The 19,787-nt window shown below is 35.8% G+C and overlaps 1 protein-coding gene across 8 annotated transcripts in view; it reads right to left on the bottom strand.

Moving 5' to 3' along the window:
- NAALADL2 (N-acetylated alpha-linked acidic dipeptidase like 2) overlaps positions 1-19,787 on the bottom strand; it is a 1,363,282-nt gene that overhangs the window by 749,183 nt on the left and 594,312 nt on the right. Inside the window, exon 1 of one of the 8 annotated variants that reach the window (XM_086674746.1) lies at positions 9,916-10,737. The exons of the other annotated variants lie outside the window; for them this stretch is intronic. Within the exon in view, the coding sequence (XP_086530872.1) occupies positions 9,916-9,931 (16 nt within the window). The 5' untranslated portion in view covers positions 9,932-10,737. Of the gene's footprint in view, positions 1-9,915; positions 10,738-19,787 lie in introns of those variants that run through there. 8 annotated transcript variants of the gene reach the window in all.

Raw genomic sequence — 19,787 nt, 5'->3', positions numbered from 1 at the left:
AAATACTCAATTATGACCATACGATTCAATCCTATAAATTAACCTAGTGACACATAAGTGGTTCCTGAGAAATGCTACGTCTGGCCTCACCAGAGCACTTATCTCTTCTCCCCTTTACATTAAATTGTGTACTTTGACTCATCCATAAAAGTGGTTTGATAAGTTGGATATCTACTTTCATGATCACTCTAAATGAACAATTTTAATTTACCACAGCAAATACACTGAAAAAATATTATTTTGTTGTTATCATGAAGCAAGAAAAAGGCTTCAGGGACCCTTCCCAATTTTTAAAAAAAATGCAGTAGAGAAAAAAAACAATTTTTTTATTTCTTCTACAAAGCCATTTTCGCTTTTTTTTTCTTTCCACAATAGGCATAAACTCGCCAATTTGATTTTAACTCTAAAAGACATTTACGTGGCAGATAATGCCTAGTTTGAACAAAAATCCTTTACCTGATTATTTTTGCATTTTAAGAAGAACACACACACACACACACACACACACACAATGTATAACTGAAAGGAAATAAAAAATATAGCCTTCAATTACATTTTACTTTCATCTTATCAAAAAGTCACAGAAATTAAAGTACAAATCCCACTACCAAAGACACAGTAAAAGGTTGGAAGAATATTCTAAAGGTCACATTATCTTAATGAAGTGCCACTTCCTGACAACATGGCCGTGATATTGGAGTAATATACTCCATTTAGTGGGAAATGCTCTGTGAAATCCATGCCCTCTGCACTCTAAACAAAGACATAGGTAATTTTCTTAAAAGGTCACACACAAATGTGTTATTTAAAACTAGGCATTTGCCAGTTGTGACTATTTGAAAGTGAACATCAGATAAAGGAACTGGCATAGACTATTTGTAAAATGCCAGCGTTTTTCACCTATGCTTTAATCATATAAAATTGTGTCAGGTAATTTCATTCTTTGATCTATATCATTTTGTGAAAATATTAAAGGAAAAATTATGCCAAAGATTTGAATAAGATTTCATCTAAAACCTCTGACTCAAATTTAGAAGTGGGTTTGGGCAACTTGACAAAATTTATCTAACACTGGTTTTATTTTTAGATTTTTCAAGGGGAAATTGTATATTTATATACATGTCATACCTTTAAAGTACATGGTATTTTTTAGGAAATGGATTCTCAATATGAGAAAATCCCTCCAGTGTGATATTTGAGTATTTAAGTACACTTATAATAAATTTTTGAAGAATGGAATTATCATAGGCATGTCAACACAAGGGAGTAAAAATACCAAAACCAAAACAAAACAAACAAAGCCCAGAAACTTTAATTATCAAAATTCCTGACTGAACAACAGCTACTACCACACTGTTAAGGAGTGTCATTTTCACAAAGTTCACTTAGCATGGGTAGATTAAAAGGTTAAAACAATCAATTCAGAGTGTCTTTAATTTTGTAGAATGAAACTAAAGAAATATGACCAAAGAAAAATTTATGACACTAACATGATAAAGGCATTATTTTAGCAATAAAACGTAAGTGTATTTAATAAATAAAAGTTGGGGGCGCCTGGGTGGCTCAGTCGGTTGAGCGTCCGACTTCGGCTCAGATCATGATCTCACGGTCTGTGAGTTCGAGCCCTGCGTCGGGCTCTGTGCTGACAGCTCAGAGCCTGGAGCCTGCTTCCGATTCTGTGTCTCCCTCTCTCTCTGCCCCTCCCCCACTCATGTTCTGTCTCTCCCTGTCTCAGAAATAAACATTAATAATAATAATAATAATAATAATAATAAGTAAAAGTTGGAAAATTGGTTATATCAGAAACAAAACACAGTCATCTTAAACACCTAATTTATAATAGTCATAAACATAAATCCCAGCTGGATTAAAGAGTTTGTATATAATATTATACAAAATTACACTTAAAAATTAATATTCCAGAAAAGAGAATAAAATATAGAAGAAAAAAAAATATATGTATATGACACATGAAATATGGAAGAGAACCAAAGTACATTAAAAATGGATATAGTAAATCAAAATTATAACATTCTACAGACCAAAAACGGTAACCAAAATTAAAAATCAAATAGATTAGATAAAATCATTATAGCAAAGTTGACAAGCAAGAAATTATCACCTTATGTTAAAAACTTCCAGAAAAATCCTAAGAAAAAAGCACAATAAGTTCATTCAAACAGACAATTCACAATTTAATTAGAAAACCTACCCATGGGAAAGAATTCAACCTTACTAGTAATCCAAGAAATGGAAACAAAATATATTTCCAATTCTTCTTTGATTTATCAAAGATAATTTTAAAAATCACAGAAAATGGGGTGCCTGGGTGGCTGTCAGTTAAGGGTCCAACTTTTGATTTTGTTGCAGGTCGTGATCTCATTGTTCATGGAATTGAGCCCCATATCAGGCTCCATGCTGACAGCGCAGAACCTGCTTGGGGACTTTCTCTCTCTCTCTGGCCCTCCCCTACTAAACACTCTCTCTCTCTCTCTAAATAAATAAATAAAAATAAAATTTAAAATACATACATACATATATAAATAAATATCACAGAAGATTTTTAGGTAAAGATGGTGTAATGAATATATGCTTCTATATACCTTCCTAAAATCCCAGTTAGTTACAGAAAATAAAAATGAAAGAACAGTAACAATAATAAAAAGGAACTGGGATGCAATGGTAAGAAATAAGATGACTTACAGATCTGAAATTTTGCAGAAACTCAGATACAATGATATTGACAGGGGGAGAAAACAATTAGGAAATTAGGTTCCCAAATTCCAGAGGTAAGGAAACATGGGGCGTTCCAAGGAGAGGTGAGAAAACCATCTCCAAGCTTAGAATCAACAAAAACTAGGGACCAATATGAATATAAACTTGCTACATTTAAATTTTGAATTTATTTGAATTAAAAAAAAAAAATCATTTGAAACAGTTGAGACAACTGGATCTCTCCTCTTCCCCTGGAAGGAAATAAAGCAACTGATAATCTGATCTTCTGCTAACGTTAGAAATGTGCCATCAAAGAAAATATAGATTCTATCTGTATAGGGTGTCTAGCAGGAATTATTTGGGCCTTAGAAGCAAAACTGAATTTAAGGTAACTGCATTTCCAGAGGAGAGACAGAGGAAAACAGAAAGCAAGCCAGGCAGCAAAACCAGTGAGGAGTCAAAGGTATCAGGGCCTTTGCTTCTCAGGCTTTAAAGTACCTAAGAATTACACGGGCATCTTTGTAAATGTAGAATCAGACTTTAAAGTATCTAAGAATTACATGGGCCTCTTTGTAAACGTAAAATCTGATTCAGTAGGTCCAGGGTGGGTTCAGAGATTCTGCAAGCTCCCAGGGGAACTCCAAACTGTTGATCTTAAGACTTTGATTACAAGGTGATTTTTGTTTTTTTCTTTTTCATTCCCGTCATAACACTCTCCATACCCTAGAAATTAAGAGATTCAGTTCACTTCTCCATCTCTGGAAACCTCAGGAAGCATATTTTTCTTTTTTGCACATTTTTAATTTGACAGTTTTTATTGCAAATTTAAATAATTATAGAGCTATAATTTCCAATCAATTGTATATATTGGCATAAAACAGATCCCCTTCTATTTTAAATGGAATCTAAATACAAGAGTAATATGATAGTGACTGTCATCCATTTAGAAGTTAATTGCCATGCTCTACCTTTTTTAAAGTTTATTTATTTTTATTTTGAGAGAGACAGAGACAGCGGAAGTGGGAGAGCGGCACAGAGAGAGGGAGAAAGGGAATTCCAAGCAGACTCCACGTCACCAGCACAGAGCCCCATTTGAGGAACCAACTCCCAAAACCATGAGGCCATGACCTGAGCTGAAACCAAAAATCTGGCCCTTAACCAACTGAGCCACCCAGGCACCACTGACATATTCTTCTTTAACAGCAATTTTATGATTCAATTCACTCCTTTTTCCATGACACTTCTGTAATTTTTTTAAGTATAATTCACATACGGTTCATCTGTTTAAGTGTGCAATTCAGAGAATGTTTAGTACATTCACAAAGTTGTACAATTCTCTCAGAACATTTTTATCAACCCCCAAAGAAATGCCTCACCCATGAGCAGTTACCGCCCATCCATCACCCTTTTTTTTTTTTTTTTTTTTTTTTTTGTCTAATGTTTATAAAGATGATGTCATCTGTGAATACAGCTTTACTGTTTCCTTACCAATCAGAATGTCTTTTGTTTTTCATGCTTAGTTGTTCTGGCTAAAACCTCCAGTAAAATGCTAAATTGAAATGGTGACGGGGACATTCTGGTCTCTGTCTGGATCTTAGGGAAAGAGCATGCAGTCTGTCATCATTAAGTATATTAGCTGTGGGGTTTTCATAGATATTCTTTATCAGGTGGAGGAAGTTCCCTATTATTCCTAATTTATTGAATATTGTTATCATGAAGAAGTGTTAAATTTCATCAAATGAAGTTTTTCTGCATCTATCGAGATGATCATGCATTGTCTTTTATTCTATTAATGTGGTACATTACATGTATTCATTTTCAAATATTGAATCAACCTTACATTCCTTGGATAAATCCCACTTGGTCATGGAGTTTAATCTTTATTTTTAAGTTTGTTTACATATTCTCTACACCTGACATGGGGCTCAAACTCACAACCTTGAAAATCAAGAGTGGCATCCTCTTCCGACTGAACCAGCCAAGTGTCCCGAATCCTTATTTTATGTCACTGGATTTAGTTTGCCAGCATTTTGTTGAGGATGTTTGCATCTGTATTCATAAAGGATATTTTTTTTCTTTTATTGTCTTGGAATGGTTTTTAAATCATGGAATGAGTAGAGAATTACTCCCTCTCTTAGTATTTTTTGGAAGACTTTGTAAAGGGTTGGTGTTGTCTTCTTTAAAGATTTGTTTGAGGGGCGCCTGGGTGGCGCAGTCGGTTAAGCGTCCGACTTCAGCCAGGTCACGATCTCGCGGTCCGTGGGTTCGAGCCCCGCGTCGGGCTCTGGGCTGATGGCTCAGACCCTGGAGCCTGTTTCCGATTCTGTGTCTCCCTCTCTCTCTGCCCCTCCCCCATTCATGCTCTGTCTCTCTCTCTGTCCCAAAAATAAATAAACGTTGAAAAAAAAAAATTTAAAGATTTGTTTGAGGGGCGCCTGGGTGGCTCAGTCGGTTAGGCGGCCGACTTCGGCTCAGGTCATGATTTCGCGGTCCGTGAGTTCGAGCCCCGCGTCGGGCTCTGTGCTGACAGCTCGGAGCCTGGAGCCTGTTTCAGATTCTGTGTCTCCCTCTCTCTGACCCTCCACCATTCATGCTCTGTCTCTCTCTGTCTCAAAAATAAATAAACGTTAAAAAAAAAAAAAGTAAAAAAAAAAAAAAAAAAAAAAAAGATTTGTTAGAATTCTCCAGTGATCAGGGCCTAGGCTGTTCTTGGAGGAAAGTTTTTCTGATTAATTCTCTTTCTTTTTTTTTTTAAATTTTTTTAATGTTTATTTTTTTTGAGAGAGAGATAGAGTGTGAGTAGGGGAGGGGCAGAGAGAGAGAGGGAGACACAGAATCTAAAGCATGCTCCAAGCTCTGAGCTGTCAGCACAGAGCCGGATGTGGGGCTCGAACCCATGAACTGTGAGATCGTGACATGAGCCGAAGTCAGACGCTTAACCTATTGAGCCACCCAGGCACCCCATCAATCTCTTTATTTCTTATATGTCTGTTCTAATTTTCAAGTTCTTCTTGAGTCAGTTCTAGTAGTTGTCTAAGGTTTGTCTACTTATTTAATTTTTAAATATACAATTGTCATAATATTACCTAATAATCCTTTTCATTCAATAATGTCTATAGTAATGCCCCCTCTTTCATTCCTGATTTAGTAATTTGAATTTATTCCCTTCTTTTAGTGGTCAGTCTAGCTAAAAGTTTATCAATTTTTCTGATCTTTTGTTTAATTAGTTTTAACTATTATTTTTCTAATCTCTATTTTCACTCTAATTTCTTTATTGTTTATATCTTTCTTTCTGCTTGCTAGGGTTTAGTTTGCTCTTTTGTTTTTCTAGTTTCTTAAAGTGGAAGGTTAAGGTTTTGATTTGATACTGTCTTTGTCTAAGAAGGTATTTACAGCTATGAATTTCCCTCTGAGTACTACTTTCACTGCATCTCATACATTTTGGTGTGTTGTGTTTTCATTTTCATTCATCTCAAAGTATTTTCTAATTTCCCTGTGATTACCTCATTGATCTAATGGTTATCTATTTTCACATATTTGTGTATTTCCCCAAATGCCTTTTTAAATCAATTTATAATTTCATTCTGTTATAGTCAGCATATTTTGTATGATTTCAATCCTTCTAAATTCACTGAGACTTTTTCTTTTCCTTTTTTATTATAATTATAATTATATATATATATATATATATATATATTTTTTTTTTTTTTTTTTTTTTTTTTTTTTTTTTTTTTTTTTTTTGCCTAACATATGATCTGTTTTAGAAAATGCTTCAGGGGTGCCTGGGTGGCTCAGTTGGTTAAGCATCCAACTCTTGGTTTCAGGACAGCTCGCAGTTCATGGGTTTAAGCCCTGAATTGTGTTCCACACTGACAGTGCAGAGTCTGACTGGGATTCTGTCTTTCTCTCTCTCTCTGAACCCTCCCCTGCTCATCATGTTCTCTCTCTCAAATAAATATAAACAAACAAATGTTAAAAAAAAAAATGAAAATGTTTCATGTGCCTTTTAAAAGAATGCATATTCTGTTGGTGTTTTGTAGAGTGTTCTTTGATGTCTATAAAATCTAACTGACTGATAGTATTCAAGCCTTCTTTTTACTTATTGATCTGGTTAGTTGTATGCGTTATTGAAAGAGGGGTACTAAGGTCTCCAACTATTACAGTTATCTATTTTTCCCTTAGTTCTGTCAGTTTAGTTCACATATTTTGTTAAGTATACATGTTTATAATTGTTAGGTCTTCTTAACAGATTGACCCTTTTATCATTATAAAATGTCCTTTGTTAGTAACAATAGTTTTTGCTTTAACATGTATTTATATGTTACTACATACAATTCTTTTTTGGTTACTGTTTACATAAAACATAACTTACATCCCTTACATCCAACTTGTGTCTCTGTATCTTTGAACCTAAAGTATGTCTTTTGTAGACAGCTTATACTTGGTGTATTTTTTAAAACTCTATTTTGTCAATCTCTAACTGATAATCAGGTATGCCTCAAATCTGACATTTTTTCTATTTGCTTTCTATATATTATATGTCTTTTTGTTCCTTTGTTCTTTCATTTTTACTTTATTTGTGGTAATAAATATGTTAGTGGAATAATGGAATTTTCAGATATCCTAATCGTTTTCAATCTTTGCCATATATATCACTTTACATGATAAGAGGGACTGTGCTGGTGTGATTAAAGTTAACTTGTCGATGAAGATGGTATGCTCTGGCTTCTACTTGCTACTTAAGGTAAAAAAAAAAAAAAAAAAAAAAAAAAAAAAACAAGAGGAAAGAAAAGAATTGTTAAACAAAAAATAAGCAGGCCTTGATGATTTGGGGAATTATCAAGCAAATCTGGTTGCAAATACATCTAAAATTAAGAAATATACTGTTAAGAAAGCATGTTTTAGAGAAAAAGCCAAGGATGTAGCTACATGATGTTTTGGTAATACCCTGTACCTTAGAATGATCTAATTTTTTTTTTCTTCTCATATCTTATAATTTTTATTGAAAACAGAGTATTTTAAATCATATAATGTGGCAACTTTGGAAAACTGTGTTTGTTGCTGTTTTATTAATGATTTTCTTAATTTATAAAGTCTGTATTCTTTACCATCTTCAACTGAAGTTTCTGCTTGGTCAGCTTAGTGGTCATCTAATGATCAGGAAGAGATTCTCTTAAATGCCTAGAAGCAACATATTCCCCAGACTTAGCCAAGGGGCTGTATGTGCATGTCTGGGTATGTCTTTAATTCTCAGGCAGGCAGTTTACAGTATTGCCTTAACTTTCACTTCCTGTTTTAATAGAAACTCAATGTCAGCCAGAAATGAGAGGTGATTCTTAGATCTTTTGGGGACATTCACATAGTTTTACACATGTGCATAGCCTTCTAAGCTTCCCCAAGCCCCCAATAAGCATCTCATTCCCCAGATTTTCTTTTTAATTTAGTTTGGTCAGTTTCTTGTCTCCCCAAACCTCATTACTTCCTTGGGCAGCTTTGATATGAAATAATTGTCACTGATTGTTTATGAACAATACCCCAGGAGAAAAGTTTGTTTGCACTAAGCAAGCTCTAAATGCAGTTAAAAAACCCCAAAAAACAAAAAAAAAAGCCACGCCTTGGTAATGTAGGTTTCTAGAATGACCAGAAAGGCCAAATAACGATTCTCTGAGAATGTTGTTTTGGCGGCTCCAAAACAAGTTTTTCCCTTTCCTTGACTGCTAGAGTGCTGGCTTTCATTGTGGTCACAGGGCTGACAGTTTTAAGGCTACCACAGTACTGGAAAAAGAAGGATGAAAATAGGCCAAAGCTAAAATGTCACAAAAGTTGCTGCCTTTACTGAAATTCATGTTTTTGTTTTTGTTTTTGTTTTTGAATAATGTTCCTTGGATTGTTGCAAGTCTTTAGATATTTTCAGAGTTCTGAAAAAGTTGATTTTGACATTGTTCTTACTGTTTTTATAGAGAAACAAACAAGGATAATAGATCTCTGCTAGTCAAATTGCTATCCAAGGACCAACAACATGACATTGCCTGGATTCTGTTAGGAATTTAGAATCTCAAGCCTTGATTCAAATCTACTAGGTCAGAATCTGCATTTAAACAAATTCCCCCGGGTAAAATACGCACATGAAAGAAGCACTGACCTAGAGAACAAAAAATAACTCTTAGAAATCACCTTAAAATGTTTTGAAATGATACTGTGTATCCCCACCTATTGAAAGAGCAGGATTGTAAAAACTGAATCGGAGAATAAACATTACTTTCTGAAGACTAAAAATTATGACTTCCAAAAATGAAAAAAATTAAAGGATAGACAAATTATTGCATAAAAGATACTTGAGTTTCACATATTTCTGCACATCTTGTGAAGCAAGGCACTGACTATGGTCGGTTTTGGATTATCATTTCAAGGATATTTGAATAGCAAGAAGCCTTAGAAAACAGTTATAGTGTTTCCTTCCATAGCGAAAGGCAGGTTTGTTTATGACCTTGGAAGAGAGAGATGGTGTTCGCCTCTTAAGCCAAGATTCCAGTTCTTTTAGCTGAGGGATCCTCTCTTACAATGTTGGAACAGTCACTCCACTGGACTTACAAGCAATGGAAAGGACACAAATATATTGATGCCCTTGATACCTATTATGCTGTGAGTAATACATGTCTTTGTCTCTAGTGCAAATGGCTCATATATTCCATCAGTATCCATGAAATTGTGGAAGGCCAACTTGTTAGTCGTCAAGTAGGTTAAAATCTCAGACAATTCACAGATTTGAAAATAATAAAATGGACACTGGTAAAGACCAAACTAGTAACCTAAAGAGAAATTTAAAAAAAGGAGATATCCCCATATCTTAGAAAAAAATGATAATGAAGGACTATATAAAAGGAAGTTAGGGATGCCTGGGTGGCTCAGTCGGTTAAGCATCCGACTTTGGATCTGGTTATGATCTTGTGGTTCGTGAGTTTGAGCCCTGTATCAGGCTGTGTGCTGACAGTTCAGAGCCTGGAGCCTGCTTCAGATTCTGTATCTCCCTCTCTCTCTGCCCCTCCCCGACTCACACTCTGTATCTCTCTCTCTCAAAAATAAACATTACATTTTTCTAAATAATAAAAAAAAAATAAAAGAAAGTTAAAAGACCTCCCAAATTTAATATGAATATTAGGAGATAACAAGAACGATGGAGAAGAAAAAACATGAACTTACTGAAAAGGGCATGCATATCTTCAGATGGCAATATACATGGGAAGTGCTTTGCAGTATGAACATAAGACTCATGGGGCTGGAAAATTTCAGAAGTGCAGAGAAAATTCTAAAGGCTTTCATGGAAAAAATTTTTTTTTCTACAAAGGAACAAAACCCAATTATTAGAGGTCTTAGAAAAGATTTATGTTGGAAGATAATGTCATCAGGGTTAGAGTTGGATGAAATAAAATATAAACTGAGAAATCTAAAAATATTTAAAACATCAGCCTATTATGAAGGGAAAATCAAATCTTTAAACATTAACAACAACAACAACAACAAATTTTGAAAGTTTACCCCCTGATTTTATGTGAGTAGAATCCCTCAAGGAAAAACTCCACCAAAATAAAAATAAACTTTAACAAAGAGCAGAATTTGGTCTGTAAGAAGCAGTAACAAGTAAGACCGAGAATCAAAAGATGCTAGAAAGAAATTAAAATCTGTTAGACTTTGATACATTTAGGATTCTCTATCAACATTCTTTCATGGATCCAATCAACCTACATGGTCCTACAAAAAACAGCAATTATACGCATCGTATTGTAAAGTCTCTTTACAAGTTTTCAAGAGTTGAACTCACAAAACCAATTGCACCTATAAAAAATTATCTAAAATGATACAGGCATAATACCTTCTAATTTTACATCAACACATTCTTAGAAACCAAAAATATCTAAAGCTATCTTGCAGTAGATACATTCCTTTTAAACTGCCAACAATCTATTTGTTACTTGGAACACTGTCAACAATTGAAACTAGAATTTCATCCCTTCATAAATGCTCAAAGAGATTAGATTTTATGTTCTAAAAGTTACAAGTGATGAACACATGCAACTGTTTTCTAGGCGTCAGATTATATGGACATCCATTAAACAGAGTTTTTTGTGGCAGCTCAAAACTCTCATGATTAAGGACTCACCACGGAGATAACAGTCAGAGTGTCTCCTTGCAAAAACATGGTATAGATAAGAAGTGTGTTTATGGTCTGAATATTCTAACAAAGATGAAGTGACCACAGGTGCAACACAAACATCAAAACAGTAGGATGGTCTGGAGAGGAACGACCGAGAGATTGCTTTCTACTCATTCTTATCATCTCTAACATTTGATTCCTGTTCAAGATCTAATACTGAGCCTAAAATAGATAGAAAAACAAAACTCTCTTTGGAGAAACTGTAAAAATATAATGCTTTCCATACCACTATTTCATATGTACTACATGTGTACATAAAACTGGGAAGAAATGAAGGGAACATCTAACAAAAGCTACAATGTCATTGGGTAAATATGTTAAGGAAATGCATGGAAACCACATTTCTAAGCATACTTATCTCATGTATTTAAAAAATATGCTTGTGGGGCTCCTGGGTTAAGCATCCAACTCTTGACTTTAGCTCAGGTCATGATGTCATGATTTGTGAGATCAAGCCCCACACAGGGTTTGCAGAGCCTATTTGGGATTCTCTCCCTACCTCTCTGCTCCTTCCGTGCACCCACTCTGTCTCTAAACAAACAAACAAACAAACAAACTTAAAAAAAAAAAGGGATGCTTGCCTGAGTGTCATCTTTGACAATAGGATAGTAGGACTCACAAAGAAAATGAATTACAACTCTGGCCCTGATATTGACTTCTGATAATCTTAAAGACCTCAAAGCTTTGTATAGTTGACTCTTTACAGAGTGTTTTCAGAAGAAGGAAAAGCTGCTCTAAAGAAAATTTTAAGTCATTTTGCAAACATACATTCCTAAAAACAGCAAACATCGAACCTGGTTTCCTCAACCTCCAGATAGAGAATGTACATTTCCTTATACATCAACATCTTAGAGACACCAATAGTGTTAACTACACTGGATAGATACATCTTGAAAAATGTTGAGGATAAGAAGCGCCAAATGAAAAAGAGTAGACTCCAAAATGTTGTTAACAATAATGTATTACAGACACCAGACCTAGAAAACATAGCATCAGCATGAAAAGTGGATTTTCAGACTGAAAAGTGCTATATCCACGATATGCAAACTATCGATAATAATGTATGCCAAGAGGCAGTCACAGAAAATAAGGCCATGGCATGAATAAAAAGCAACTTTTCAGTCTGACAGAAAAATTAAGGCAGGAAAGAAAGAATGAATAAAAATGTATTGTAAATATGCAGAGGCATGCAGACACTGTATCTACAGTTACTTGGTGTATGCCCAGGCATCAACATTTCCTGGGCCCTGCGTTGATACATGTTTTTTAATATGGGATTCTGCATATCTTAGTGCAGAATTAATATTGCATATCGGGGAAAAAACAGAAGAATGAACACCCTTCACAGAGACTGAATATTATATTGTGGACTTGCCTATAAAAGTATGATAAAGGACTTTATAAAGAAGCAGCTTCATTTTTTCTATATAACTTCACCATTGACAAAACAGTTCCAAGTTTATTATCTCAATTGATCCCTGAAATAATACACTATGGTAGACTGAAAGAGAAAGGCAGGTCTTCTGATTCTAGCATTTGTCTCTACATCATGCTGACACTCTGAGGAATCTGTGCTCATAAGTATGCTGCCATAATGTTAAAAATATTTTAGGATGAAAAAAAAAGAAGTATTTTAGGATAGATGAAATTACATGTCTAGCTTTTTTTTTTATGTTTGTTTATTTTTAAGAGAGACAGAGTGTGCATGGGGGAGGGGCAGAGACACAGGGAGACATGGAAATCTGAAGCAGGCTCCAGACTCTGAGCTGTCAGCACAGAGTCCGACACGGGGCTTGAACCCATGAATCGTGAGATCATGACCTGAGCCGAAGTCAGATGCTTAACTGATTGAGCCACTCAGGTACCCCTAGCTTTCCCCCCCCAAAATATTGAGTGTGCATTTTATAGTAAGTCCTCTGCTAAATGATGGAAATATAAGGAAAAAACAAACAAACAAACAAAAAACCCCACAAAACATGGTCTTGTTCTCATGAATATCCCAGATAAGTTGAAAGAGAAACAACAATTACATTATTCTACTAATTAAAAGATTTCTGAGGTTTGGTATTTGGATGGACAATAGGGCAGTTGATTCAAAAATGGTACAACGGGGAAAGAGAAGTTTGGAAACAAATGATTAAAAATTCAGACTTGTATGTTATGTTAACTTAGGAGTCTCTGAAACATACAAATAGAAATGTTAAACAGGCAAATTGGCATAGGTTTAGAGCTCATGAGAGAGATGGAGGCTAGGACTGTGTCCTGCATATGTGCGTGCATGCAGGAGCATATGCACATGCAGACACTCAAATGTGGGCATCTTTTTATAAATGTAAGAGCTACATAACCTTTGTAAAGCAAAATTAAGAAGTCTGTATTGTCAATACAGAGTGTTAGGTATAATGTTGCACAAATTTATTCAACTCTAAACTAAAGGAATTAAAGAATGCATAAATAGGGGCACCTGGGTGGCTTAGTGGATTAGGTGTCTGATTTCGGCTCAGGTAATGATCTTGAGGTTTGAGGGTTCCAGCCCCACACAGGGCTGTGAGCTGACAGCTCAGAGCCTGGAGCCTGCTTCGAATTCTCTGTCTCCCTCTTTTTCTGTCCCTCCCCTTCTTGTGCTCTCTCTCTCAAAAATAAATAAACTTTAAAAAAGTTGTTAAAGAATGTATGAATAAATGAAAGAACAAGAAGGTATGTATATATACCAAAGACAGGTTTATTTAAATGAAAGTGGTACTGGAAGATGGAATATGGCTTTCCTGCTCTACAATAAATGCTAAGTACTTGGTAAACACTTCACAAATAGAACTGTCAGTAGTTAGAATGCCATGAACTCTCTTCTGCTTCAACTCTCCCATAAGTTAAAAACTAGCAAAATAAGAGTAAATGGTCAAAATACTCCAGCACAAAGAATACAAAACAGAACAGCATGTTACCTGTTCTTTTTACGATTCATTACATTCAAATATAAAAGTCTCCATGAAAAATATGCCACCTTTAAAATGAAAAGCCTAAGAGCCCTACAAATTCCCTCAAATAATTATAAATAATATACTAAAAGACATCTGGGTAAAAAAGCAATTTTTTTTCTTTCTTTAAAACCAATGACCAGGGTTTTCCTTAGCCAAGTAAAAAGACTGTTCCTCACCCATAATTGCATGTGATCTCACCATGCGATTAATTCAACTACTAGAAAGTTGTTTGTTTTGACTAGGTAGCATATTGCAATCACCCATGGATAGAATCGCCATATGTTCTGATTTGGACAGTCCCAATTTATACCTATGGTCTTAACACAATTGTAAATACCACACTTTCACTTTCAAACAGTGTCCAAGTTTGCACAATAAATTATTTGATTATCATATATGTGAAACTTAAAAAAAAAATTAAGTTTTCAGTTCCTAAATTTTGATATTATCAGTCATTTGTCATTTAGTTTGAGACACTGTCCATGAGTGTTTCTGATATGTACCTAGTTAAGAACCACTGATCAAACGTTCCTCAAAACTTATTAGAAATAAAAAACAAAACAAAACAAAAAACAGTGACAGATGTGTAAATATTGAGTTTGCAGCAATCACAAAGACAATCTGGTGGCCAGTCTAAATGTGAATTTTTTATGACATCTTCATGAATGTTTAGCTTTGAATATACACAGGGGGTTTTACCTCATCAAATATCTAAAAAGGAATGTGTGAATACTGTGTCAGGTATGACTAGATAGATGGTATACTGGACATAATAATATGGTTCAAACAATAAACTTATGCCTTAGGCAGGTCTTACCTAAACTGTCAGTGAACTTACTTTTCCTTATTTTATTTTCTCAATATAGAGGCAATTAAAATAATTTCATGTAAACATTATTAATATTTTTATTCTTTAAAGTACTGTTTTAGAATAAGTTTTCCAAGAATATAAATATGCAAATTTTATTTAGTATCCTCCTCATTAAATCCTTAAAAAAAAAAAAAAAAACTAAGTATTTCACATCATGTTTCTGTTTAGAGATGCTATCCTAATATTTATTTATTGGCTTTTGCTGTGAACAAAAATCATGACAACGAAAACCTCTTGACTGCTTTCTCCTCATCTGAGAACAGCCTTTTCCTTAAGAAGAATCTACATTTTCTGTTTATCAGTGGTTCAGGTTTAACAGGGGAAGCCAAGAAAGGCTTTCCTTTGACTTTTCATTCTTCCTGTCTTCCTTAGGTTGTTCCTCCCAGGCAGCCAAAGCTTCATTCACTTCAACAATGATTCTGATTTGGTAGCTCTGTCCATCACCCCAAAGGCTTTGCAGGCCTTCATATGGAGACCCCGGCTTGCTTAACCAAGCTCTTTGTTGACCCACACAAACACCACTGCTTGGTCACCCCTTAGGGCTAGGGCGTGCATACCAGCATACCGTCTACCTTGGAAGGGCCAACCTAGGATAGATGCTCCAATGGGATGCAGAAGCAGGCATGAGGTAACTTGGGCAAGGAATTCCAGGCTCAGGTTCCCATAGAGCTTGGTCTTGGGGTGGGAGAACTGCATGGGCCCAATTTTAGGCGAATCACTTGGCTATGGTGCCCTGGTAACCTTGCACATCTTTACACGGGCCACGCAGGCAAGCCTTAACCCTGGCTGATAGAAGTCTTGGTAAAATGCCCTGTGATTCTTGGGAAAACATAAGAGTATAGGTGGCTTCTGAGGAGATACTACCAGGTCATCTCCTTTCCATCTCTCTATCTACCAGGGATGCTGCCATGAGATGATTTCTTATCATGTTCTGGGTTCTGCTGAGTTATAAAGCTTTCTCTCCCCACAACCCCTACACTTAGGGCCACAGCTGCAGACTATAAACTGCTTGGCTTCAGCATGGAAGGAGCGTCTCAGCAACAAGGTGCCCCAACACTTACGTGGCTTCATCCTATCACCCAGGCCCTTTGGTTTTAGTGTTGTCCTGGGGGAAGGCATATGGGGAGCTGGCACCTCGGTTCATCTTGCTTTTGTTATGTAAGTAATAAACTGTCTGAATGTGAAAGAAAGTTTGTTGTTTCTTGCCTTGCTGTCTCTTTCAGTTTTGTTGACTCCACGGTGAGGAGTGTGGCTAGAGGAAGCTAGAGCAGGGTCCTGGTGTGGGACCACTATTGTCCTGTCTCAGAAAGTACTGTCGGCCAGGTGCACATAGAGATGGCAGCCTTGAATGAATGAGAATGAGTGACTGTGTGTGGATCCCATTCAGAAAGAGAACTGAGGAGACACCACAACTTAAGGCAGGAAAAAATGAAAGTTATTTGAAGGTGTTGTTGTTGTTGAACAGCAAGCCAAAGAAGGCTGGAAGAGAATGGTTTGCAAAATAGGATATTGGCCAGTAGGAGTGTTAGGGAAATATATACTATAACACAAGAAAATACTTATATTTTAAATATTTATTATTATTTATTTTTTTAGAAAAGGAGAGCATGAGTGGGGAAAGTCTGAGAAAGAGGGGGACAGAGGATCTGAAGTGGGCTCCTCACTGACAGCAGAAAGCCTGATGTGGGGTTCAAACCCACAAACTGAACTGTGAGATCATGACCTGAGCTGAAGTCAACACATAACCAACTGAGCCACCCAGGCATCCCATGAGAAAATACTTTTAAAAGGGTTAAAAAAAACAAAGAAACAAGTTGCACAAGAGTATGCCCTTTGTGGTCCTGATTTTGTAAAACAAAGCAACCAAAAGCACAAATTGGAAGTCAGTACATTTTTTTAACATTCTATACTGTCAAATGAGCATAATTACATTTATAATTAGAAGATAAATATAAAATGGGTCAGTATAAAAGTGGCATTTAAAATGGTCAGAAGATACACTAAAGTAAGAGAAAGATAAACAGGTAATGTTTAGACAAAATGTTGAAAGCTAATTTAGAGGCATGTTGATTCTAATTAAGATTTTTAACATTTACTTAGACGGGTGCATTTTACCATAAATGAAGTAAAAAATAAACTAAAAGAATTTATATGCTTTTCAAATTTCTGACCTAGTGAAATTGTTGAATATCCTCTCATCTTTTAATTACCTTCCCCTTTGTGTAGGGCCATCCACTTTACCTGCCCCATCTAAGCAAGTTAAAGGCATTTATTCTTGAATGTTGGTAAGCAAAGCACATGCTGGAAGACATGAGGGAGTTTCTTAAAATGTAGATGTTTGAGGGGTGGCTGGGTGGCTCAGTTGGTTAAGCTTCCAACTCTTGATTTCAGCTCAGATCATGATCTCACGGTTCATGGGATCAAGCCCGCATCTGGCTCTACACTGACAGTGCAGAGACTGCTTGGGATTCTCTCTCTCCCTCTTTCTTTGCCGCTCTCCTCCCCTCCACAAGCTTGTGCACTCTCGCGCTCTCTCTTTCTCTCTCAATATAAATAAACATGAATAAAAATTATTTTAAAAATGTAGATGCTTGAGCTGTACCTTAGAAACTCGAGTATGGTCAGTCTGTAGTGGAACCTAGGAATCTGCATTTCCAATAAGCTTCCCAAAAGATTGTGATACTGGAGATCTAGGAAACATACTTGGAAAGATTTTGAATGAACAGAAAAACCCTAATTAAACATGAATATACATAATTCTACACCTCTGTTTAACCAAATATCTAAATTTTTTGAGGCCATATACCTCTAACCAGCATATATAATAGTTTCTTCATACTCTGACATTAATTACTCATTGCTATATTCATGTAAAAACAAACCCCTTTTAAAATTTATTTTCCTGCTAAAGGGAAATAACAGCCTAGGGAATTTGTAAACCACATACACCTCTCTTAATGAGTCTTGATGCTTATTGAGCTACTTTTACAAACAGAAAACTATTGTACATCTCTTGAGTGTTGAGGCAGGAAAAAAGGCTCAGTTAATAAATTTTGACCTCCTTAACCCCAGTCCCAGTCCCTCCAAATCTGGTCTTAATCTCAATCACTCTCCTACACTCTGACTTGCTGACTGGCTGACTTTGGAGTGGACTTACATATGACCACTGTTTCTCCATTTTGAAAATTTTCTTCATCCTTCACTTACCAACACACATATCAAAGTTCGTCTCCACTGAAAGCTATTTTAAGGTCTATTTTCTTCTTAAAAGTTGCCTATCTACCAACTCACACTTATTTCTCCTATATCTGAACTCTACTGCATTTAACAACAACTGACATATGCATAGGTCATGCAGCATGTATGTACTCAAGTAGACAACCATTCTATATATCCCTCATACCCTTCATTTATTATGACTTTATTATCTAGTCAATTAACTATTTAACAATCGCTTAAGCACCTATCATGTGCCAGAAATTTTTCTAGGTCCTAAGAACACAGCAGTAAACAAAGCACCCAAGGAGCCTATATTCTAAAGAGAGAAGACAGACATTAAACAAAGAAATACATCCAATATGGTAATAATGTATATTATAACTAACACTTACTGAATGCCTACTAATGCCGGCTATTGTTCCAAGAGTTTTATGTTAACTCACAACCATTTAAGAGGTAGGCATTATTATTTCCATTTTATAGGTAAGGAACCCAGACACAGAAAGTTTCACGAAACAAGAGGGTGAGACAATATTTAATTCTAGACAGTCTGGTTCTAGCATTCACAACCTTAAATCTTCACCATGCCTTGCCATCAGTAATAAAAATATGTGCTATGAAGAACAAAGTACAGTGAGTGGGATAGAAAGTAATGGATAAAGCTGTTCAGGTAGGGCCTCCCTGATGATATTTGAACAGGTACCAGAAATAAAGTGGAGGGCCTGGCCCTGGGGATAAACAATTCTCATTAGGATAACAAGGGCAAAATTTCTGAAGTGGAGTTATGTTTGGCATCATGACAATTCACCAAGTTAGGTTTCATTTCAAATTTAGTAAAAAAGGACTGAGCTACATTTGACTTAACAAGGAACTTGTATTCAGCTAGAACAATGAAGATGCACATGTGTTGTACATTAAAAAGCTGTTGTGGCTTGAATACAAAGTACGAAGGTGTGGGGTCGTAGAAGATCAAGTCCAAGTCTGAGAAGTACAAGAGGAATGACAGGATATGACTTTAGTTTTAAAAGGAAAATCTTCATTTCTCTGTGGAGAGTAGACTATATAGCAGCAAGAATAACACCAGGAGACAAATTAGATCATTTCAATAGTTGAGGAGAGGTTATTAAGGGTGGTAAAGGCAAAAGCATTAAGATGAAATCAGATCCTAAATAAATTTGGGAAGGGAAACCAAAGAGCTTTGCTTATGGGTTGGATGTGGTATGGGAAAAAGTATATTAAAGATGGTCCACAGTTTGCACAGAGAACCAAGAAAAATGGAATATTCTGAAGTGGAGAACACCATAGGAGAAAGAGGTACAGCTGTAGATGGTGAGGTGGTGAAGCTTTTTAAGTCTGAGATACTATCACACATCCAAGTGGTATTGTCAGATAAGTATCTGGAAAAGAAAAACAACACTCCTGGAAAAAGGCAAAGGCCTAGTATTAAAAAGAAAAAAAAAAAATTCTGGCTGTTGGTTAGATGATTGGATTATATCCTATTGGTATCTATGATGGAAGTTCCACGTGGGTGATATCTGTACCTTGATACCATAAGGTGGCGATGATTTGTTTAGTAAAAACTTGGTATACTGTAGACATTCTTAAACAATGAGAAATAAAATTCTTCATATAAGAAGCAAAACACAGGGGTACCTGGGTGACTCAGTCAGTTAAGCATCCAACTCTTGGTTTTGGCTCAGGTCATAATCTCACAGTTCATGAGTTTGAGCCCCTCATCAAACTCCATGCTGTTAGTGTGGAGCCTGCTTGGGATTCTTTCCCTCTCTCTCTC

This window comes from Puma concolor, chromosome C2 (genome assembly GCF_028749965.1).
Source record: "Puma concolor isolate L17-30 chromosome C2, mPumCon1.1.hap2, whole genome shotgun sequence".
NCBI classification, from domain to species: domain Eukaryota; kingdom Metazoa; phylum Chordata; class Mammalia; order Carnivora; family Felidae; genus Puma; species Puma concolor.
This window is presented reverse-complemented; position numbering and strand designations above follow the sequence as displayed.